Here is a 25,629-nt window from a genome sequence, read left to right on the forward strand (position 1 = left end):
CTGCGTATAGGATCGTTTTGTCTTAAGCAAGCATCTAATGTTAGGTGACTGCTCATATAGGCATTTTTTAAGTTGCACTTACAAAGAAAGCTTTCTGAGTGTTTCCTGTCAGCGTGTACTAATTATTTCAGTTACTGTTGATTTCCATGCGATCCTCCTTTTTTTTTTTTTCCTGAAGGGACCCGCAGGCTGCAGATATATCTGACATGTTTCCTTTCTTTGCGTGTGCAAATTAGTCAAAGAGCAATGAGGGCTAAGTATTTCAGTTATGCTTTAATAAAGATAAATGTCTTTTTTATATATACATTACATGTAATCAATTGCTGCAAAGCCAATATTGCAGTATTCATTTTCATAGTTCATGGTGTTTTGTAAAGTTTTTTACAATAATCACTTACGCCTGCACTTTAATTTCAAGATGTGTTTCTCTTGAAAATAGTGTTATCCTAGTTTTTACTTCCCTCAGGTGGCAGTTTTATGAAACTTCAGGTTCCACCTTGTTTTTAATTTATGACAAGGGTGAACTATCTTTTTCTCTCATGCTGATACAGCATATTCAGTCTGATATACATTTCTGTGCAGTCTGGGCAGTAATAACTTTAAGATTAGTTATGTTCTAATGCTTTTGTTTTCATCTGTATGCCTTTTAGAACTGGCTAAGGTTAAGCTGATGCTTCTGATTCTCATTAGCTTGAGATTGGATGTTAGGGGCTTATAGCATTTTATTCCCCCCCTATCTTTCTAAGTAGATATTTGTATAAAATGTTATGTCTACTTATTTATCTTTTGTCTGCAGTGTATCTTAAATATATGTTGTTAGGGATTCTTACATTTTATATGTTTAATCCTTTTCCGTTCACAGTGTATATGGAATTTTGTTATAAGCCTTATGTCTTCTTATATATCCTCTGCTGTGCATATTATTATATGTTTTGAGGGATTATTAGCATTTTTATGACTATTGCTAGTTTTCTGCAGTGATAAAGGATAATAATTTTCTTTTTCAAGATACGATGAGTCCACGGATTTCATCCTTGTGGGATATCGCCTCCTGGTCAGCAGGAGAAGGCAAAGAGCTCCACAGCAGAGCTGTATAAATAGCTCCTCCCTTCCCTCCCAACCCAGTCATTCTCTTTGCCTGTGTTAGTGATAGGAAGAGGCAAAGTGAGGTGTTAGTTTAGATTCTTCAATCAAGAGTTTATTGTTTTTAAAATGGTACCAGTGAGTGCTATTTTATTCAGGGTCTAGCTGTATTCCTTGTCAGCCTCTAGAATAGAGCTACAGGTGGCTTTTAAGCAATGGGAACTGGGGAGTTTTCATTCTCTCTGCGCCTCCCATACTATGTGCTGCCCTGCTGATGATGGTCTTAGCAGATATTATCTAAGACCCTGTTTGTTCCTGCAGACCTACAGGAGGAGATGAAGACCTCTTCATCGTGTGGAACAAGTCATGCTGTCGCTCACCATTGAGGTATGTGCAGTCTTTTGATTTCTGGGACACTAAGTAACTCAGAACAGACTGTCCTTTATTTCCAATATAAAGTAAGGGGTAATCAACTTGCTCAAGTCCTTATATGCATGTGTGTATTTCCCTTATTACTCTGTCAGCAGTAATTACTATGGGCTTTTTATACTGCTAGCCCGGTTGGCTGAAGTGTGGGCTTGACGCTGGGGCCCACACTCCAGCTTGGGTGTGAGCTTGACGCTGGGGCCCACACTCCAGCAGTATCTGTAGCTTGGAGTTATATACTCCGGTGTACTCTGCTCTAGTATTTGCCATAATAGGAAGGAAGTGACCCGATCGGCAGTGTGCTTCGAGGCTCTGGTGTTTCCTAAGACCTCATGTTTCAGTGATATCACAGGCGGTCTTAGGCACGCCGCACACAAGGAGATAGTCGTTGTCTCGTGGGGACAGGTAGGCGCCGCAGCAGAGCTGTGGCAAGGTAGTGCAAGTGTTTGGTTATTGCTCTTAAGGAATTGCTCAAGTTCAGAGAGTTTATTTTTAAAAAAAATAAAAAATAAAATAAAGTAAAAACGCAGTTATCGAGTGTTGAGCAGTAAAATTTTATTTTTAAAGGCACAGTACACTCGGTTTTCAAAAGTTTTTGTTATCATTTATATTAGGCTGATTGCATATTATTTATGTTTTGAATTCATCACATAATTATCAGTACCACAAGCAATATTACATTTGCTTATTTTTTGTCATGGAAGACCTTCAAAACAGTACATGTTCTATGTGTTTGAATGCCAATGTGGAACCCCCTGTTACTTTTTGTCCCTCATGCACTGAGAGGGCAATAGAGTTTAGAGAGCAGATTTTCTTTAATAAAAGTATATCTAAGGCGGATGTTTCTCAGGGTTCAGCTGATGAGACTCAGAGTATGCTGCAACATTCTCCCCAAGCGTCACAGCCCTTAACGCCTGCTCAAGTGGCACCAAGTTCCTCTACAGCTTCTGCTGCAATCACTCTGCAGGACATTGCTGCGGTTATGTCATCTACACTTTCTGAGGTGTTATCTGCCTTTCCGGTATTCCAAGGCAAACGCAGTAGGAAGGATAACCACATGGTCAATACAGCTTCTGATGCTTTGATGGTGATCTCAGATGTACCCTCCCAGGGCTCTGAATTGGAGGGTATGGAGGTTCTATCCGAGGGGGAACTTTCTGACTCAGGAAGGGGCTTACCTCTGACGGATCCAGATGCGGTTTCCTTCAGGTTTAAACTTGAACACCTCCGCCTGTTATTGAGGGAGGTTTTGGTGACTCTGGACGACTGTGATTCAATTGTGGTTCCTCCAGAGAAATTGAGTAAGTTGGACAGGTACTTAGAGGTCCCTTCTTATTCGGATGTATTTCCAGTTCCTAAGAGAACTTCGGAAATTATTGCTAAGGAATGGGAGAGACCGGGTATTCCTTTTTCCCCTTCTCCCATTTTCAAGAAGATGTACCCTATAGCTGACGCCATTAGGGAATCTTGGCAGACGATCCCTAAGGTGGAGGGAGCTATTTCAACCTTGGCTAAACAAACTACTATCCCTATTGAGGATAGTTGTGCTTTTAAGGACCCTATGGATAAGAAATTGGAGGGTCTTCTTAAAAAAATATATGTTCATCAGGGGTTGCTATTGTAACCGGCGGCCGGAATTGTTACAGTTACGGCTGCTTATTGGTTTGATGCTTTAGAAGAGTCTCTTAAAACTGAGACTTCTTTGGAAGAAATCCAAGATAGAATTAAAGCTCTTAAGTTAGCTAATTCTTTTATTACAGATGCTTCTTTTCAGCTTACCAAATTGGCGGCTAAGACTTCAGGATTTTCCATCTTAGCACACAGAGCTTTATGGTTAAAATCTTGGTCTGCAGATGTGTCATCTAAGTCTAAGCTTTTAGCTATTCCGTACAAGGGGAAGACCCTGTTCGGACCTGACTTGAAAGAAATTATTTCTGACATTACGAGAGGCAAGGGTCATCTCCTCCCTCAAGATAAGAAATCCAAGCAGACAGGTCGTCAAAGTAATTTTCTTTCCTTTTGAAACTTCAAGGGAATTCCCCCTCCCTCTTCCTCTAAACAGGAAGGTAACTATTCACAAACCAAGTCTACCTGGAGACCGACTCAGTCTTGGAACAAGGGTAAACAATCCAAGAAGCCTGCTGCTTCTCCCAAATCAGCATGAAGGGTTGGCCCCTGATCTGGGACTAGTAGGGGACAGACTGTCTTTCTTCATCCAAGCTTGGATGAGAGATGTTCAGGACCCCTGGGCATTAGAGATAGTGTCTCAGGGATACCAGCTGGAATTCAGATGTGTTCCCTCCATTTGCTCTCCTTCCCCGGGTGATTGCTCGAGTCAAACAGGAGAGGGCATCGGTGATCCTCATCAGCTTCCTTTGAGGAGAGACCTTCTCGTTCAGGGCCCCTTCCATCATCCGAATCTAGTTTCTCTGCAGCTGACTGCTTGGAGATGGAACGCTTAATTTTGTCTAAGCGTGGGTTTTCTGATTCGGTCATAGATACCTTGATTCGGGCACGTAAGCCTGTTGCTAGAAAAATTTACCATAAGATATGGCGTAAATATCTTTATTGGTGTGAATCCAAGGGCTACTCATGGAGTAGGGTTAGGATTCCCAGGATTTTGTCTTTTCTCCAAGAAGGATTGGAGAAAGGGTTGTCAGCAAGTTCCTTGAAGGGACAGATTTCTGCTTTATCTATTTTGTTACACAAGCATCTGGCAGATGTTCCAGATGTCCAATCTTTTTGTCAGGCTCTGACTAGAATCAGACCTGTATTTCGACCAATTGCTCCTCCTTGGAGTTTGAATTTAGTTCTTAAAGTTCTTCAAGGGGTTCCGTTTGAAACTATGCATTCTATAGATATTAAGTTATTATCTTGGAAAGTTTTATTTTTGGTTGCTATTTCTTCTGCTCGCAGAGTATCTGAGCTTTCGGCATTACAATGTGATTCTCCTTATCTTATTTTTCATATGGATAAGGTGGTGTTACGTACCAAACCTGGTTTTCTTCCTAAGGTTGTTTCAAAGAAAAATATTAATCGGGAAATTGTTGTTCCTTCCTTGTGTCCTAATCCTTCTTCTACAAAGGAGCGTGTTTTACATAATTTGGACGTGGTCCGTGCTTTGAAGTTCTACTTACAGACGACTAAGGATTTTCGTCAATCTTCTTCCTTGTTTGTCGTTTTTTCAGGGAAACGTAGGGGTCAGAAAGCTACGGCTACCTCTCTTTCTTTTTGGCTGAAGAGTATCATCCGTTTTGCATATGAGACTGCTGGTCAGCAGCCTCCTGAACGAATTACGGCTCATTCCACTAGGGCTGTAGCTTCCTCATGGGCATTCAAAAATAATGCTTCTGTTGAACAGATTTGCAAAGCTGCAACTTGGTCGTCTCTTCACACTTTCCAAATTTTCCAAATTTGATACTTTTGCTGAGGCTGTTTTTGGGAGGAAAGTTCTTCAAGCAGTGGTGCCTTCCGTTTAGGTTCCCTGTCTTGTCCCTCCCTTTCATCCGTATAGCTTTGATATTGTATCCCACAAGTAAGGATGAAATCCGTGGACTCATCAAGTATCTTGAAAAAGAAAAGGAAATTTATGCTTACCTGATAAATGTGTTTCTTTTTCGATACAATGAGTCCACGGCCCGCCCTGTTCTAATGAGACAGGTTATTACATTTTTGATAAACTTCAGACACCTCTGCACCTTGGCTTTTCCTTTCTCTTCCTAACTTCGGTCGAATGACTGGGTTGGGAGGGAAGGGAGGAGCTATTTATACAGCTCTGCTGTGGTGCTCTTTGCCTCCTCCTCCAGGAGGCAATATCCCACAAGTAAGGATGAAATCCGTGGACTCATCGTATCGAAAAAGAAACAAATTTATCAGGTAAGCATAAATTTCCTTTTTATTGATCCTTTTTGTTATGAGTCATATATAATGTTCTACTTGTACAGAGGCTTTCCTTCTTGGCTCAGGGGCTCCATGTCTCTGTACTAATGTCCGTGACATGTATGTTCTCCTATCTTGTGTATAGGGGATTCATTTTTTTGTTACATGTTTGCTGTTTTCATGTATCATTTTTATCATAACGCTATTATATTTATTTCTAGATCTGTATTATAGGGATAAGTATTTTAATTGATCTCACATTGAGGTGATATTGTTAGCATATGTAATACGGGATGTTTAATGTATCATCCTCTAATTTATTTTCCTGTTTTTATTATAGGAATTTCATATTATATTTCCCCTCATGAATGAGGAGCTCTTTGCTCTTATCTGTACCATTCGTTGTCCTTTTTGACACATATCAATTTATTAAAAAAAATCACACTGGAATGAGGCTTAAAATTGTTTAATCTCATGTATTGACATGTTTTTCTTTGGAGCACGAGATGAATTCAGTATTTTTTTTTATCGGGTGCATGGCATTTTGTAATCTGTTACAATAATCCATTATGAGACTATGTTTTTTTTCAGGACGTGTTGGTCTTGACAGAGTCTGTTTCCTTAGTATGTGCTACCATCTGGTGGCAGTTCTCTATATATGAATGATCAACGTATTTCTTTTCTATCATGTACATTTTTTTTTTTATTTTTTTTTTAGGGATTTGCTTACGCTCAGTGGAAAGTCACTGAGATTCTCTTGGGAGACTGGAGTTCCATTCCCCATTGGAGCATGATGTTCTCCTATGGCAGAGTGGGGATTCTTGTCCATGACTTTTATAATATATTATATTTGTATATATTATATTTTAATTATACATTTTTCTTCTAGATCTAGGTATGATATATTCTCTATCATACTGAGGTGATTCTTCTAGTTTCTGGGACATGTTTGTTACCCTATTTTAATTTCTGGGCTTTTTTAATTCTTCTCATATTGAGGGGTATTTTGCTCATGTCTCTATCACATGTACAATAATCTTTTTATTTACACCAGATCTACTGGCTCTATCACCTGGTAATCAGTAGGTTTGCAGTTTGGTTCCTGCTGCAGTTACTTGCACCTTGAATGTGTGCCCGCAAGTTGTTTAAAACTATACTTTGTATATAGGGAGTGCTCCTATAGTTTGATGGTTCTTATATCTGTTTAAGACCCAGAATGTTCTGGGTTTGCATTCCAGTGGGCCTATTTTTCTCAAGGGATTGGAGTCCTCTCTGACCTCTTTCTGAGGTTAGTTTTGACATTTCTTTGAGAGATTTCGGTTCTGGTGAATCTCTCAGGATCTCTTGTCCCACGGCGCATGCTTCTTGCAATTATGGGTCCTTCTGGCTAGGGAACAGTTTGGGGTTCCTTAATAGCATAATGCTGCTGAGAGAACACCTTAAGACTCAGAGTTCCAGAAACCTGTGACTAGGGCTGCACGATTAATCGCAGATGCGGTTTTAAAACCGTGAGAGTATGCAATTTTAGCCCCGCCCCCTTTGACGTCACCTTTGACGAACAGGAGGGCCGCCGACTTGCCTTGCTACATTGAGCCGACTTACCGAGGAGCGGGGGCTGATTTTGGTTACAGGCAGTGCGGTGCTTATGATGTTAAAGGGGGTGCTTATTGGGGGGTTACAGTGGGAGCTGATGGGACTTATGTAGGTTACACAGGGGGTGCTATTGGGGGTTACAGTGGGAGCTGATGGGGCTTATGTAGGTTACAGAGGGGGGCTTATGGGGGTTATAGGGGGTGCGGACCTGTGACCATCTCTTGGGTACAGGTCCAACTTTGAATGTTCTCCAAAAATCATGTATGGAGATTATCTGTGCAGATTTTCACCCAGGAGTTAGTTTTTGTGCTTAGTGGGCTCTTCATCCGGAGGTATTCTCGATGTTCCTCCATGGAAACACTCTCAGGTGATGAGTCCTGGAGTTGGCTTTGATGATGTTTTCGTTTAAACACCAAAGCTTACATTTTCGGATCCAGATTAAGAGATATTCTTTTGGGAGAAAGGTTCTTCAAGCGGTGGTGCCTTATCTGTTTAGGTCCTCCTGCGTTGTTCTCCCTCCCTGTTCATTCTGTGTCCTCTAGCTTGGGTATTGGCTCCCACTAGTAATTGGAATGATGTTGTGGACTCTCCATGCCATAGGAAAGAAAACAAAATTTATGCTTACCTGATAAATTTCTTTCTTTGTGGGCATGGATAGTCCACGACCCCGCCTTCTTTTTAAATTATAATTTGGCAGTTTTTTTGAGTAAACCTCAGGCAACTTTTTTTGCCCTTGTGTTTCTTCTTTTTCCATTTTCCTTCGGGTGAATGACTGGGGATTATGGGTAAGAGAAGTTACACTTAACAGCTGTGCTGGGGTGCTCTTTGCCTCCTCCTGCTGGCCAGGAGTTGAATATACCACTAGTAATTGGAATGACGTCGTTGACTCTCCATTCCCGGAAAGAAAGAAATTTATCAGGTAAGCATAAATGTTGGGTTTTTTTCAATCATTGATTGAGAAGACAATGTCAGATTTGTGAGATTTTAATTTTTAATCATGAAAAACTGCAAAAAATTATGTTTTCATAGAAGAAAGTGTCTGCAACCTATTTTTTCATAAATTGTAAATACTAAATGTAAATCATAAAAGGGCTATGTTTTAAGGTTTACACCATTAAAAGAAGATACATGGTACAGAACGGGACTTGTTTTTCCAATAACAGCTTCAAATAAAATATATATATATATATATATATATATATGATATATATATGTGTGTGTGTGTATAAATATATATAAATATATATATATATATATATATATATATATATATATATATATATACATTTTATATAAATATATATTTATTTTTAAACCGTTTACAGGTGACAGGTAAGATAAATAAAGTACCAAGCTTGTAATATGTCCATTATTTTAACCAGATCATGACATAGACGGAAGATTGAACTTGATTGTCAATAACAAGGAGGAATGCCAAACAGTAATATCTTGTTGATGACATGATTGCTGAATAAAACACAAGAGTATTGTAAATGAATAGCTGGGCAATGCAAGTATGAAATGAAATAAACGTTTTTTAAGCATGCAATTGCTAAACAGCTTTTCTAGATGTTGCAGTCGTGATTTCATTTTTTCTGTGTTTTCAGCAGATCTTGTTTGCTGTAGAAGATATTGCGCATATGTCTGTTATACACATTTACATAATTTCAAGACTTCCACTAATAATAGACCATACAAGATAGTTGAATAGACGCTTTTTGTATTCTTTTTTTGAAGAGTAAACCTAGGGAGGCTCATAGGAGCTCAGCTGCATGCATTTGTCTGATTTTGAAGCAATTTACTACAAAAGTTGTAAACACTGCTTGCATAAAGTGCACACTATTGAGCCTAGCTGGGTTTAGTCTTTGAGAAATTATACCTAGAGAACAAAGCGGGGGCTAGTTATCAAGCCGTCTACTTTTCTGGCTTCGCCGGCCCAATACGTCCGCCTAAGCTCGCCTACCTTCGCCGCCGCGGACCTGAAAAAATACGCCTAAGTTATCAAATAAAGCTGTCAAAAAGCCGCGGGGCGATGAGCAGCGGACTGTGACAGTTATCACTCATCCGATCTCGCTGCCCTTCGGCTTTTTCCCAGCTTTATTGCTAGCCTGTCACTAAGCACTAACACTAAACTGCACTGTTCTACCCCCTATACCGGCGCCCCCGGAACCTCCCGCAACTAAATAAAGTTACTACCCCCTAAACCGCCGCTCCTAGACCCCGCCGCAACTCTTATAAATGTATTAACCCCTAAACCGCCGCTCCCGGACACCGCTGCCACCTACATTATACCTATTAACCCCTATCCTGCCCCCCCTATACCGTCGCCCTCTATTATAAAATTATTAACCCCTATCCTGCTGATCCCGCACCTCTCCGCAACTAAATAAATAGTTTAACCCCTAAACCGCCGCTCCATGAACCCGCCGCAACCTATAATAAATTTATTAACCCCTATCCTGCCCCCCACTACGCCGCCGCCACTGTAATAAAATTATTAACCCCTAAACCTAACCCTAACCCTAACGCCCCCCTAACTTAAATATTAATTAAATAAATCTAAATAAATTAACTCTTATTAACTAAATGAATCCTATTTAAAACTAAATACTTACCTTTAAAATAAACCCTAATATAGCTACAATATAAATAATAATTATATTCTAGCTATCTTAGGATTTATTTTTATTTTACAGGTAGCTTTCAATTTATTTTAACCATGTACAATAACTATTAAATAGTTATTAACTATTTAATAGCTTACCTAGCTAAAATAAAGAGAAATGTACCTGTGAAATAAATCCTAACCTAAGTTACAATTACACCTAACACTACACTATACTTTAATAAATTATTCCTATTTAAAAATAAATACTTACCTGTAAAATAAACCCTAAGATAGCTACAATGTAATTAATAATTATATTATAGCTATCTTAGGATTTATATTTATTTTACAGGTAACTTTGTATTTATTTTAGCTAGTTAGAATAGTTATTAAATATTTATTAACTATTTAATAACTACCTAGCTAAAAGAAATACAAAATTACCTGTAAAATAAATCCTAACTTAAGTTACAATTAAACCTAATACTACACTATCATTAAATTAACTAAATAAACTACCTACAAAGAACTACAATGAAATACAATTACATAAACTAACTAAAGTACAAAAAATAAAAAAAGCTAAGTTACAAAAAAAAAAAAATTAAGTTACAAACATGTTAAAAATATTACAACAATTTTAAGCTACTTACACCTAATCTAAGCCCCCTAATAAAATAACAAACCCCCCCAAAATAAAAAAAATCCATACCCTATTCTAAATTACATAAATTTCAAAGCTCTTTTACCTTACCAGCCCTTAAAAGGGCCATTTGTGGGGGCATGCCCCAAAAAGTTCAGCTCTTTTGCCTGTAAAATAAAAATACAACCCCCCCCCCAACATTAAAACCCACCACCCACATACCCCTAATCTAACCCAAACCCCCCTTACAAAAACCTAACACTAATCCCCTGAAGATCATCCTACCTTGAGTCGTCTTCACTCAGCCGAGCCACCGATGGAACTGAAGAGGACATCCGGAGCGGAAGAAGTTAATCCTCCAAGCTGCGCTGAAGAAATCTTCCATCCGATGAAGTCATCATCCAGGCGGCGCTGAAGAAGTCTTCGATCCGGCCGATGTCATCTTCAAAGAGGCGCTGAAGAGGTCTTCTATCCGGGCGAAGTCATCTTCCAAGCCGGGTCTTGAATCTTCCTTCCGCCGACGCGGAACCACCTTCTTCACCGACGGACTACGACGAATGACGGCTCCTTTAAGGGACGTCATCCAAGATGGCGTCCCCTCAATTCCGATTGGCTGATAGGATTCTATCAGCCAATCGGAATTAAGGTAGGAAAATCTGATTGGCTGATGGAATCAGCCAATCAGATTGAGCTCGCATTCTATTGGCTGTTCCGATCAGCCAATAGAATGCGAGCTCAATCTGATTGGCTGATTGGATCAGCCAATCGGATTGAACTTGAATCTGATTGGCTGATTCCATCAGCCAATCAGATTTTCCTACCTTAATTCCGATTGGCTGATAGAATCCTATCAGCCAATCGGAATTGAGGGGACGCCATCTTGGATGACGTCCCTTAAAGGAGCCGTCATTCGTCGTAGTCCGTCGGTGAAGAAGGTGGTTCCGCGTCGGCGGAAGGAAGATTCAAGACCCGGCTTGGAAGATGACTTCGCCCGGATAGAAGACCTCTTCAGCGCCTCTTTGAAGATGACATCGGCCGGATCGAAGACTTCTTCAGCGCCGCCTGGATGATGACTTCATCGGATGGAAGATTTCTTCAGCGCCGCTTGGAGGATTAACTTCTTCCGCTCCGGATGTCCTCTTCAGTTCCATCGGTGGCTCGGCTGAGTGAAGACGACTCAAGGTAGGATGATCTTCAGGGGATTAGTGTTAGGTTTTTGTAAGGGGGGTTTGGGTTAGATTAGGGGTATGTGGGTGGTGGGTTTTAATGTTGGGGGGGGGGTTGTATTTTTATTTTACAGGCAAAAGAGCTGAACTTTTTGGGGCATGCCCCCACAAATGGCCCTTTTAAGGGCTGGTAAGGTAAAAGAGCTTTGAAATTTATGTAATTTAGAATAGTGTAGGGATTTTTTTTATTTTGGGGGGGGTTTGTTATTTTATTAGGGGGCTTAGATTAGGTGTAAGTAGCTTAAAATTGTTGTATTAACATGTTTGTAACTTAATTTTTTTTTTTTTGTAACTTAGCTTTTTTTATTTTTTGTACTTTAGTTAGTTTATGTAATTGTATTTCATTGTAGTTCTTTGTAGGTAGTTTATTTAGTTAATTTAATGATAGTGTAGTATTAGGTTTAATTGTAACTTAAGTTAGGATTTGTTTTACAGGTAATTTTGTATTTCTTTTAGCTAGGTAGTTATTAAATAGTTAATAACTATTTAATAACTATTCTAACTAGCTAAAATAAATACAAAGTTACCTGTAAAATAAATATAAATCCTAAGATAGCTATAATATAATTATTAATTACATTGTAGCTATCTTAGGGTTTATTTTACAGGTAAGTATTTATTTTTAAATAGGAATAATTTATTAAAGTATAGTGTAGTGTTAGGTGTAATTGTAACTTAGGTTAGGATTTATTTCACAGGTACATTTCTCTTTATTTTAGCTAGGTAAGCTATTAAATAGTTAATAACTATTTAATAGTTATTGTACATGGTTAAAATAAATTGAAAGGTACCTGTAAAATATAAATAAATCCTAAGATAGCTAGAATATAATTATTATTTATATTGTAGCTATATTAGGGTTTATTTTAAAGGTAAGTATTTAGTTTTAAATAGGATTCATTTAGTTAATAAGAGTTAATTTATTTAGATTTATTTAATTAATATTTAAGTTAGGGGGCGTTAGGGTTAGGGTTAGGTTTAGGGGTTAATAATTTTATTACAGTGGCGGCGGCGTAGTGGGGGGCAGGATAGGGGTTAATAAATTTATTATAGGTGGCGACGGTGTAGGGGGGGCAGGATAGGGGTTAATACATTTAATATAGGTTGCGGCGGGTTCAGGGAGCGGCGGTTTAGGGGTTAATACATTTATTATAGTTGCGGTGGGCTCCGGGAGCGGCGGTTTAGGGGTTAATACATTTATTATAGTTGCGGTGGGCTCCGGGAGCGGCGGTTTAGGGGTTAATATGTATAGAGTAGCTTGCGGTGGGCTCCGGGAGCGGCGGTTTAGGGGGTAATAACTTTATTTAGTTGCGGCGGTGTAGGGGGGGTCAGATTAGTGGTGTTTAGACTCGGGGTACATGTTAGGGTGTTAGGTGTAGACAGCTCCCATAGAAATCAATGGGATGTCTGTCAGCAGCGAACTTGTACTTTCGCTATGGTCAGACTCCCATTGATTCCTATGGGATCCGCCGCCTCCAGGCTGGCGCTTTGAAAACCAGGTACGCTGGGCCGTAAAAGTGCCGAGCGTACCTGCTAGTTTTTTGATAGCTAGCAAAAGTAGTGAGAATGTGCCGCACTTGTGTGCGGAACATCTGGAGTGACGTAAGAATCGATCTGTGTCGGACTGAGTCCGGCGGATCGAAGCTTACGTCACAAAATTCTACTTTTGCCGGTCTCGAGCCTTTGATAACTAAGGCGTATCAGCCTCGCCACAAATACGCTGCGGAATACGCAGCGTATTTGAGGTTGACGGCTTGATAACTAGGCCCCAGCATATTTCATAATAGAACTAAATTGTTTTTTGTTTGTTTTTTTTGTTTTTAATTACATGCTATATCTGAATCATGTAATTTTAGGTTTGACTTCACTTTCCCTTTAAGAAAAGTCCCACATTTGGGTCCCATAACAAGTGCAGACTTGAGGCAGCTCAGAGTTTTATTGTAAAGAACATTAAAGGCAAAAAATGTGTGCATTTATATAATGTATTAGCTGCATGGGAACCCCAAGGAAGAACATGATATGTGATCTGAGATGTCCCAGCAGAAAATGCAGCATGTCTGCAGAAAAAACACGACACATACAGGAACTGTTGCCGCTTTCACTATGCTGCACTGCTCCACAATAGACAGTTCTCTTCAAACATCGCTGTGCTCTGGTTGCACTGTGTAAGTTTTCCTTAACACAGTGCAGTCAGAGCAAAGCAGCGGTAACTGTCTCTTAGTTATTTTTTTTAACCCCGCCCTCTAGCATTTACCAGTCTGCAAAGCAATGACTTTTGAATGTAAGATGTTCTTGAGTAATGCACCATTTTATTATTACACTTCTACCATTTGATGTGAGACCAAGAGAAAAGGAAATAAATTTATTTATGACCTTCAGAAAAACTCAACAAATATATATATATATTTTTTTTTATTTTTTTTTTGACTGCAGCTAATTTGCAATGCAATTTTCAACTGCTGCACTTTATTATAAAAACTTGAAAAATTGCTTTACTCTCCAGTTAATTAACACATTGCAGTAGAGCTAATGCTTTAGTTTAAAGGGACATAAAACAAGCTGGGATAGAGACAAAATAATATAATATGTACTTAATTACTTTACCTGCAAACTTATACTGAAGTGCCTCGCCATTAACCCTTTGTTTTTAGTTTCTGAATTGTAAAGCTCTAACTCCCCCCACTCAATTCCTTTTATGGCTGTATCTATATGTTGTTCTTTTGGTAGAATGCAAAAGTGCACAGGGATTATCTGCAGGAGCATGCCTAGAAGCTGTGAACTCAGTTGAAATACAATGCCTGTGTCTAAACACTGATAAGAGGGGTGGAGTTAGCTGCTCCAGGCAGTTTAGCTATGTAATTCATTTTGCTTATTTTTTTAACATTATTTTAAAATACTTGCCAGCAATTTTTAAACATTTTTTTATGCAAACTATTTTAAATTAATTAGCCCTTTTAGGATATGCACAGATCTCAACCTGTTTTATGGCACTTTTACTACCTAATTTAAAATTTGAGTTGTATTTCAAAATGACCTACAGAAACATATTCACTAAAAAAATCTCATTACAGAAAGTGAAGAAAACTTCTGCCTCTGGGCATGGGAAGGGATTAATTATAATTAGTGTATCATGTAACTAAAATAAAAGCATTATGTATCAATATCCTATGATTACGATCAATGTAGAAACACATAAGGATTTCTTCCACCCTTATGCACGTGTGGGATCTCCGGCACCATTTTTGATTTCCGTTTTCAAAGGCGTTTGATATAGTGGATTTTTAATCCTCTATGGATTTGGTTTTGAGATATCTTCTATTTAAATAAAAGCATATAACAGTGTTCCCATATGTTCCTAAGTCTAATCGCACTACTGTGTCAGAGGACAATGAGTAAATCTGTGTGTTTCTATTAAATTGCAGGTTTGCCCGATGAGCATGTCTCCATTTATGGATCAAAATAAATCAGGCCCTCAAATCTGGGAAGAGTTTTCAATGAGTTTCACCCCTGCTGTAAAAGAGGTAGTAGAGTTTGCCAAACGTATACCTGGATTTAAGGACCTTTCTCAGCATGACCAAATTAACTTGCTAAAGGCGGGCACATTTGAGGTGAGCTTTTAAAAATATACCTTTGGAACTTCCTTTCTAAATTTCTGCTGTAATTGTGTCTAAATTAAATGAATAATTACTACTAATGTTGCACATGAACTGCTTTCATCATAAAATGCCCCCTTCACTTGATTCAGCCTTTGCTTTATACTATATGAAAAAGATGTTCCATGGTAGTGTATAGTAGTTATTAATATAGTCCATTTTAAATTTGAAGCCAAAAAACATTATCATGGTGCAATTATAATTTGAGCACCGCTTATAGGGACATGAAACACAAAATTTGTATTTCATGATTCAGATAGAACATACAATTGTAAACAACTTTCCTATTTATACTTCTATTATCAATTTCATTCTCTTGGTATCCGTTATTGGAGGAGCAGCAATGCACTACCTGAAGCTAGCCAATCACATCAGTAAGGCAATGATAAGACGTATATATGTGCAACCACCAATCAGCAGCTAGCTCCTGAGTCTACCTAGGTATGCTTTTCAACAAAGGAAACAAAGATAACAAAGCAAATTAGATAATAGAAGTAAATTGGAAACGTGTTTAAAATTGTACACTCAAAATCATGAAAGAAAAGTTTTGTGTTTCATGTCCCTTAAAGCTACAAAATAAATAAATAAGGGCTATGGAAGATTTGCATTATAAAGATAGGCTGGAAGGGTTGCAATTATTTACACTGCAAATGTCCAAGGGGTATTACTACATTAAATAAATATATACAGGGCCCATATAAGCAATTAGCTGATTTGTTTATAAAGGACTTGATCCTTTATTTGGCAAAGCAGGATTTACAGGGATATAATAATTACTATTAACAGAATAGCAAACTGTTGATCCATGGAGATACCTGTTTCATTTTATATATATATATATATATATATATATATATATATATATATAGTATCCCACAAAAGTGAGTACACCCCTCACATTTTTGTAAATATTTTCTTATATCTTTCATGTGAAAACACTGAAGAAATGACACTGTGCTACAATGTAAAGTAGTAAGTGTGCAGCCTGTATAACAATGTAAATTTGCTGTCCCCTCAAAATAGCTCAACACACAGCCATTAATGTCTAAACTGTTGGCAACAAAAGTGAGTACACCCCTAAGTGTAAATGTCCAAATTGGGCCCAAAGTGTCAATATTTTGTGTGGCCACCATTATTTTCCAGCACTGCCTCAACCCTCTTGGGCATGGAGTTCACCAGAGCTTCACAGGTTTCCACTGGAGTCCTCTTCCACTCCTCCATGACGACATTACGGAGCTGGTGGATGTTAGAGACCTTGCACTCCCCCACCTTCCGTTTGAGGATGCCCCACAGATGCTCAATAGGGTTTAGGTCTAGAGACATGCTTGGCCAGTCCATCACCTTTACCCTCAGCTTCTTTAGCAAGGCAGTGGTCGTCTTGGAGGTGTGTTTGGGGTTGTTATCATGTTGGAATACTGCCCTGCGGCCCAGTTTCCGAAGGGAGGGGATCATGCTCTGCTTCAGTATGTCACAGTACATGTTGCATTTATGGTTTCCTCAATGAACTGTAGCTCCCCAGTGCAGGCAGCAGTCATGCAGGCCCAGACCATGACACTTCCACCACTATGCTTGACTGTAGGCAAGACACACTTGTCTTTGTACTCCTCACCTGGTTGCCGCCAAACACGCTTGACACCATCTGAACCAAATAAGTTTTTATCTTGGTCTCATCAGTCCACAGGACATGGTTCTAGTAATCCATATCCTTAGTCTGCTTGTCTTCAGCAAAATGTTTGCGGGCTTTCTTGTGCATCATCATTCGAAGAGGCTTCCTTCTGGGACGACAGCCATGCAGACAAATTTGATGGTGTGTGCGGCGTATGGTCTGAGCACTGACAGGCTGACCCCCCACCCCTTCAACCTCTGCAGCAATGCTGGCAGCACTCATACGTATATTTCCCAAAGACAACCTCTGAATATGATGCTGAGCATGTGCACTCAACTTCTTTGGTCAACCATGGCAAGGCCTGTTCTGAGTGGAACCTGTCCTGTGAAACCGCTGTATGGTCTTACCTACCGTGCTGCAGCTCAGTTTCAGGGTCTTGGCAATCTTCTTATAGCCTAGGCCATCTTTATGTAGAGCAACAATTCTTTTTTTCAGATCCTCAGAGAGATCTTTGCCATGAGGTGCCATGTTGAACTTCCTGTGACCAGTATGAGAGAGTGTGAGAGCGATAACACCAAATTTAACACACCTGCTCCCCATTCACACCTGAGACCTTGTAACACTAACGAGTCACATGACAGCGGGCAGAGAAAATGGCTAATTGGCCCCAATTTGGACATTTCCACTTTGGGGTGTACTAACTTTTGTTGCCAACGGTTTAGACATTAATGGCTGTGTCTTGAGTTATTTTGAGGGAACAGCAAATTTACATTGGTATACAGGCTGTACACTGACTACTTTACATTGTAGCAAAGTGTCATTTCCTTAGGCCTAGATTTAGAGTTGGGCGGTACCCGTCAAAACCAGCGTTAGAGGCTCCTAACGCTGGTTTTAGGCTACCGCCGGTATTTGGAGTCAGTCAGGAAAGGGTCTAACGCTCACTTTTCCATACCGCAGATCCCCTTACGTCAATTGCGTATCCTATCTTTTCAATGGGATCTTTCTAACTCCGGTATTTAGAGTCGTGGCTGAAGTGAGAGTTAGAAATCTAACGACAAAACTCCAGCCGCAGAAAAAAAGTCAGTAGTTAAGAGCTTTCCGAGCTAACGCCGGTTTATAAAGCTCTTAACTACTGTGCTCTAAAGTACACTAACACCCATAAACTACCTATGTACCCCTAAACCGAGGCCCCCCCCCACATCGCCGCCACTCTATAAAAATTTTTTAACCCCTAATCTTCCTCTCCGTACACTGCCGCCAACTACGTTATCCCTATGTACCCCTAATCTGCTGCCCCTAACACCGCCGACCCCTATATTATATTTATTAACCCCTAATCTGCCCCCCACAACGTCGCCGCCAGCTACCTACACTTATTAACCCCTAATCTGCCGTCCGCACGCCACCGCCAGCTACATTATAGCTATGTACCCCTAATCTGCTGCCCCTAACACCGCCGACCCCTATATTATATTTATTAACCCCTAATCTGCCCCCCACAACGTCGCCTCCACCTGCCTACACTTATTAACCCCTAATCTGCCGAGCGGACAGCACCGCTATTATAATAAAGTTATTAACCCCTAATCCGCCTCAATAACCCTATAATAAATAGTATTAACCCCTAATCTGCCGATCGGAGCTCACCGCTACTCTAATACATTTTTTAACCCATAAAGCTAATTTTAACCCTAACCCTAACACCCCCCTAACGTAAATATAATTTTATTCTAACGAAATAAATTAACTCTTATTAAATAAATTATTCATATTTAAATCTAAATACTTACCTGTAAAATAAACCCTAATATAGCTACAATATAAATTATAATTATATTATAGCTATTTTAGGATTAATATTTATTTTACAGGCAACTTTGTATTTATTTTAACCAGGTACAATAGCTATTAAATAGTTAAGAACTATTTAATAGCTAAAATAATTACAAAATTACCTGTAAAATAAATCCTAACCTAAGTTACAATTAAACCTAACACTACACTATCAATAAATTAATTAAATACAATATCTACAATTAAACCTAACACTACACTATCAATAAATTAATTAAATAAAATACCTACAATTATCTACAATTAAACCTAACACTACACTATCAATACATTAATTAAATACAATATCTACAAATAATTACAATGAAATAAACTAACTAAAGTACAAAAAATAAAAAAGAACTAAGTTACAAAAAATAAAAAAATATTTACAAACATTAGAAAAATATTACACCTACTCTAAGCCCCCTAATAAAATAATAAAGCCCCCCAAAATAAAAAAATGTCCTACCCTATTCTAAATTAAAAAAGTTCAAACCTCTTTTACCTTACCAGCCCTGAACAGGGCCCTTTGCGCGGCATGCCCCAAAGAATTCAGCTCTTTTGCCTGTAAAAAAACCCACATACAATACCCCCCCCCAACATTACAACCCACCACCCACATACCCCTAATCTAACCCAAACCCCCCTTAAATAAACCTAACACTAAGCCCCTGAAGATCTTCCTACCTTATCTTCACCATACCAGGTTCAACGATCGGTCCTCGGAAGTGTTGATCCAAGCCCAAGCGGGGGGCTGAAGAGTGACGTCCATCCTCGGGCTGAAGTCTGGATCCAAGCGGCGGCTGAAGAAATCCATCATCGGGCTGAAGTCGGAAGTCCATCATCGGGATGAAGTCTTCTATCAAGCCGCATCTTCAATCTTCTTTCTTCTGGAGCGGAGCCATCTTCTTCCAAGCCGACGCGGAACATCCTCTTCAACCGACGCCTACTCGCCGAATGACGGTTCCTTTAAATGACGTCATCCAAGATGGCGTCCCTCGAATTCCGATTGGCTGATAGGATTCTATCAGCCAATCGGAATTAAGGTAGGAATATTCTGAGAGGTCCCTTCCTCTTTCTTTGCTCAGTTAATTGTAACTTAGGTTACGATTTATTTTACAGGTAATTTTGTAATTATTTTAACTATTTTAGCTATTAAATAGTTCTTAACTATTTAATAGCTATTGTACCTGGTTAAAATAAGTACAAAGTTGCCTGTAAAATAAATATTAATCCTAAAATAGCTATAATATAATTATAATTTATGTTGTAGCTATATTAGGGTTTATTTTACAGGTAAGTATTTAGATTTAAATAGGAATAATTTATTTAATAAGAGTTAATTTATTTCGTTAGAATAAAATTATATTTAACTTAGGGGGGTGTTAGGGTTAGGGTTAAAATTAGCTTTAGGGGTTAAAAAATTTATTAGAGTAGCGGTGAGCTCCGATCGGCAGATTAGGGGTTAATACTTGAAGTTAGGTGTCGGCGATGTTAGGGAGGGCAGATTAGGGGTTAATACTATTTATTATTGTACTAGATTCATGAACTGGGGACTATGACACCCAATGGAATGAATAGGGAAATGGATTGGAGTGTGTGTCAGTAAGTATGGATGATTAGGTTCTTGATAGCAGTTTTACTGACAAGTTTTTTCATAAAAAGTCTTGGGTTTAAAATTTCAGGGATACGGATGGTTGTATTTACTCTGTTCTTTGGGTATCTTTTGTTGAAAGGTTTTTTTTTTTCATATTTTTGAATTTTAATTCATATCCTATACTATAAAAGGCCAAGTGTGTTTGTCCGAAGCTGTCATGCGCAGTAGAGACAGCACGAGGACAAACACACCTGGCCTAAGTCTCTAACTGTTCTGCCAACTGCGCCGAGCAGAAGTGGGCGTGACCGAGCGTGAAGGGGGCGGAGCCTAACGCGAAGGCCCGTGAAGGGGGCGGAGCCTAGCGTGAAGGCCCGTGAAGGGCCGTGGAGAGAGCTCAAACAGCTCAAGAGAGGGTGGAGAGATGTGGGGAGTGAGGGGGAAGATGTGGGGAGAGGGGGGAGATGTGGAGAGAGGGGGGAGATGTGGAGAGAGGGGAGAGATGTGGGGAGATGTGGAGAAAGGGGGGAGATGTGGAGAGAGGGGGAGATGTGGAGAGAGGGGAGAGATGTGGAGAGATGTGGGGAGATGTGGAGAGAGGGGGGAGATGTGGAGTGAGGGGGGAGATGTGGAGAGATGTGGGGAGATGTGGAGAGAGGGGGGAGATGTGGAGAGAGGGGGGAGATGTGGAGTGAGGGGGGAGATGTGGAGAGATGTGGGGAGATGTGGAGAGAGGGGGGAGATGTGGAGAGAGGGGAGAGATGTGGAGAGAGGGGGGAGATGTGGAGAGAGGGGGGGGAGAGAGAATGAGAGAGAGAATGAGAGAGAGGGGGGAGAGAGAGAGAGGGGGGAGAGAGAGAGAGGGGGGGGGGGAGAGAGAGGAGGGGGGAGAGGGAGAGAGAGACAGAGGGAGAGAGATAGAGAGAGAGGGGAGAGAGAAAGAGGGGAGATGTGGACAGAAAAAGAGAGAGGGGGGAGATAGAGAGAGAGGGGAGTGAGAGAGACAGAGGGGAGAGAGAGAGAGAGAGAGAGGGGAGTGAGAGAGACAGAGGGGTGAGAGAGAGAGAGACAGAGGGGGGAGAGAGAGAGGGGAGAGAGAGAGGGGGGGAGAGAGAGAGGGGGGGAGAGAGAGAGGGACAAGAGAGAGAGAGAGGAGAGACAGAGGGGGGAGAGAGAGAGGGGGAGAAAGAGGAGAGAGAGAGAGAGAGGGGAGAGAGAGAGGGGAGAGAGAGAGAGGGGGGAGAGAGAGAGATAGAGGGGAGAGAGCGAGAGGAGAGAGACAGAGAGAGAGAGAGGGGAGAGAGAGAGAGGGGGGAGAGAGAGAGAGGGGAGAGAGAGAGAGGGGGGGATAGAGAGAGAGATAGAGGGGAGAGAGAGAGAGGAGAGAGAGGAGAGAGAAAGAGAGAGGCGAGAGAGGGGGGGAGAGAGAGAGAGATAGAGGGGAGAGAGAGAGAGAGGAGAGAGACAGAGAGAGGAGGCGAGAGAGGGGGAGAGAGAGAGATAGAGGGGGGAGAGAGAGAGAGAGAGAGAGAGAGGGGTGAAATAGAGAGAGAGAGAGAGGGGTGAGATAGAGAGAGGGGAGAGAGAGAGAGAGGGGAGAGAGAGAGAGGGGAGCGAGAGAGAGATAGGGGGAGAGAGTGCAAAAGAGAGGGAGGAGAGAGAGAAAGCAAAAGAGAGTGGGAGGGAGAGAACGCCAGGGGTGGGACCACTGTACTGCAAAAAATGGCCCGTGTGAACGGGCTTTAGGACTAGTAGTCAATATTTTCCCTAATTTAAGGCTGATTATGTGGAGGGATTTGGAAACTTGAATTTTTATAAAGGAGAGAATTATTTTTGGGTTGACCTTTTTGTTTCTATATCCTTTGTTGAAGGACATGTTTGAGAAGTGTTTATCAACTCCAAGAATTATTCTCTTTTTAAGATGATCATTTAATATGATCTAATTGGAAGGGAAATAATGAGGATTGGCCTTTTGTCAAAAGATATTTGAATTAGCAATGTCCAAAGAGAGTTAAGAAAAAGCAAAAATGTCTTTTTTATGTTTTTTTATGAAAAAGATACATTGCAATACAATGAATAAAGATAATAAGTTTATATTTATTCTTTTTCTATACTGAGTATATTAACCTGATGTATAATTAACAATGCTGAAAAAGTTTTTGTTCTCTTTATGTCCTTTGCTGAAAAAGTATGATAATGCAACAAGAGATGTTAATGATGGCCACTAGATGGCATTAAGTAACACAAAAATAAAATGTATTTTGTATTAAGTGAACACAGGTGAAAATAGGTGTGGTTGATGGTGCTACGGCCTTTATAAGGTTTGTTTTTAGAGTTGAATGTTAGACATGAATAAGGACATGGGTCCGAAACGTTGTCTGTTTTAAAGTGGCTAAATAAAAACATGATGTTTTAATACAATTGGTGGTGCAGCTATACTATTATTTTTGGACTGTTTTCTTGGGACCTTGGTGCAGGTCCAATAGTTGGCACACCTGCAAACAAGTTTTGCTACACCCTCGGTGCTTGGGCAATTTCTGACTTTCCTACTATTTATTATAGGGTTATTGAGGCGGGAGTGAGGTGGATTAGGGGTTAATAGCTTTATTATAGTAGCGGCGGCGTGTGGACGGACAGCAGATTAGGGGTTAATAAGTGTAGGCAGGTGGAGGCAACGTTGTGGGGGGCAGATTAGGGGTTAATAAATATAATATAGGGGTCGGCATTGTTAGGGGCAGCAGATTAGGGGTACATAGGGATAATGTAAGTAGCGGCGGTTTACGGAGCGGCAGATTAGGGGTTAAAAAAAATATGCAGGTGTCAGCGATAGAGGGGGCGGCAGAATAGGGGTTAATAAGTGTAAGGTTAGGGGTGTTTAGACTCGGGGTACATGTTAGAGTGTTAGGTGCAGACGTAGGAAGTGTTTCCCCATAGAAAACAATGGTGCTGCGTTAGGAGCTGAACGCGGCTTTTTGCAGGTGTTAGGTTTTTTTCAGCTCAAACAGCCCCATTGTTTTCTATGGGGATATCGTGCACGAGCACGTTTTAGAAGCTGGTCGCGTCCGTAAGCACCGCTGGTATCGAGAGTTGAAGTTGCGGTAAATATGCTCTATGCTCCTTTTTTGGAGCCTAACGCAGCCATTCTGTGAACTCTAAATACCAGCAGTATTTAAAAGGTGCGGCCAGAAAAAAGCCAGCTTAGCTAACGCACCCCTTTGGCCGCAAAACTCTAAATCTAGGCGTTAGTGTTGTCACATGAAAAGATATAATAAAATATTTACAAAAATGTGAGGGTTGTACTCACTTTTGTGGGATACTGTATCTGTGTGTATGTGTGTATATATATATATATATATATATATATATATATATATATATATATATATATATATATATATATATTAATATATATATATATTAATATAGGGCAAAGTGCACTCCAGATTTAGTCCATATCAGCCTTGGGTGCTATATCAAAAAAACAATAGCGTGTAAACATGAAGCATTCCAAATGTCTTGTATTATGGTCACCTTAATTGAGAACGTTTTCGGGCATAAATTAGCCCGTCCTCAGACTTACAAAGTTACAAAAACTTACCACCAGCTGTGCTTATAACCATCACCAAACAAATGTGCCCACGCTCTCCACGGTAGATGCGCCTCCCAGAACGAGTGACGTCATCATCCATGGCAACGTGTAAGGGACTACAAAGAAACGGACCAAAAGATAATAAACAGATCGCAAATCTAAACTAAAATAACATCCTGTCAAATCGCTAGTGGAGAAAGAAAAGTTAGTCACATATGTAATCCACTGCAGTGTCATTAACGCCGCTCCTAGTGTGCACGACCGGGCGGTTACCAAGGGAACCAAGCAAACAAAACTGAACTGTCAGAGTAGGGATGGCACACAAGGGGGGGTGTGGTAATGTGACTGCTAAACAACAATTGTATTGATATTCTGCTGCATGATCAAAAACAGTACAGATCATATAAAATAAAATAGCAAGGTGAAACTTACAAGGTGATAGTTGAACCCAGCATAATGACCGCATTATTGTATCAAAACACCAGTCTACAGCGAAAAAGCTAGGTTGCTAAGCAACCACAAAATATAAACAAGTTTAGTAGAGAAGCCAAAGAGGTCGGAAACACGGACTGAAATGTAACCAGAAAATAATTTAGAAAAGAGCACAGCCCAACAGAAAGAAAAATGGCATAAACATATGGGTCACCAAAATTAAAATGAATTAAACCCAGAGAAGCCAGAACTGTTCAGCGGTGCTCTTCACAAATTGCAAGAAAATAAAATAGAGAATATGTATATATGCACCTCACTTAAGAACCTAGAAACACTTGGTCAATAGATAACAATATATATATATTCAAAGCAAAATAAAATCAATTACACATAGACATGAGACTATAGCAAAGTGGCTATCTAGTGATGGTACTTCGTTATGTGGCAATAGGAACTAAACTCATAAGGAGCCCAAAAGTTAGGCCATACCAAGCAAAAAGAGTAGTAATACACACTGTCACATAGCGCAAGTGCCAACCAAGAATAATAGCACCAATAATGGCCCAAAAAAAGGGTCACAGAGATAGATCGTGGATCTCATCAAATTGCAATTGTGGTTGCAAAAAAAAAAAAAAGGAACAAAAGGGGAAAAAAGAAAAAAAGGGAAAAAGGACAGGAGGAGAGAAAGGAAAAAATAGTCACATATAGGTCTTTATCCGCTGTTCACGATTTATGTTTTTTGCAGGTTTATACCTGATAATGTACACTTGATTTATTTTCTTTGCACTATCCTTAAAGGGATACTAACCTCAATTTTTTTCTTTCATGATTCAGATAGAGCATGCAATTTTAAGTAACTTTCTAATTTACTCCTATTATCAATTTTTCTTTGTTCTCATGTTATCTTGATTTGAAAAAGCAGTAATGAAAGGTTAGGAGCCAGACAATTTTTAGTTCAGCACCTGGGTAGCGCTTGCTAATTGGTTTGCTACATTTAGCCACAAATCGGCAAGTGCTACCCAGATGCTGAAAAAAAAATGGGCTGGCTCTAAAGCTTACAGTACTGCTTTTTCAAATCAAGATAGCATGAGAACAAAGAAAAATTGATAATAGGAGTAAATTTGAAAGTTGCTTAAAATCTCATGCTCTATCTGAATCATGAAAGAAAAAAAATGAGTTTAGTATCCCTTTAATGGAAAAATTTATCACGCAGGTGAAATCTAATTCACCCAAAATGCCTGTAAAAGCAAAAGACAAAAGTAAAATGATGGATACCAGTATAGACAGTGTAACAGAATCTAATAAAATGCTGTTTGACCCACAAATATTGATTTCGCAGTTAACAGAGATATTTTCTCCACAATTTGAAGGGATAAAGAAAGAGCTAGGGACTATCTCTTCTGAATTAGTCACGCTATCCTCTGAAGTAAGGCAGTTTGCGTCCAGACTAACAGAGGCCGA

General features: G+C 39.8%; 1 protein-coding gene across 3 annotated transcripts in view; it reads left to right on the forward strand.

The window, feature by feature from the left end:
- The window catches only part of NR1D2 (nuclear receptor subfamily 1 group D member 2), a 127,611-nt gene that overhangs the window by 24,453 nt on the left and 77,529 nt on the right, over positions 1–25,629 (forward strand). For all 3 annotated transcript variants that reach the window (XM_053714231.1, XM_053714232.1, XM_053714230.1), the window contains exon 6: positions 14,881–15,066. In XM_053714231.1, the coding sequence (XP_053570206.1) occupies positions 14,881–15,066 (186 nt within the window). The remainder of the gene's footprint in view (positions 1–14,880; positions 15,067–25,629) is intronic.

The sequence above is a fragment of the Bombina bombina genome, chromosome 5, assembly GCF_027579735.1.
Source record: "Bombina bombina isolate aBomBom1 chromosome 5, aBomBom1.pri, whole genome shotgun sequence".
NCBI lineage: Eukaryota > Metazoa > Chordata > Amphibia > Anura > Bombinatoridae > Bombina > Bombina bombina.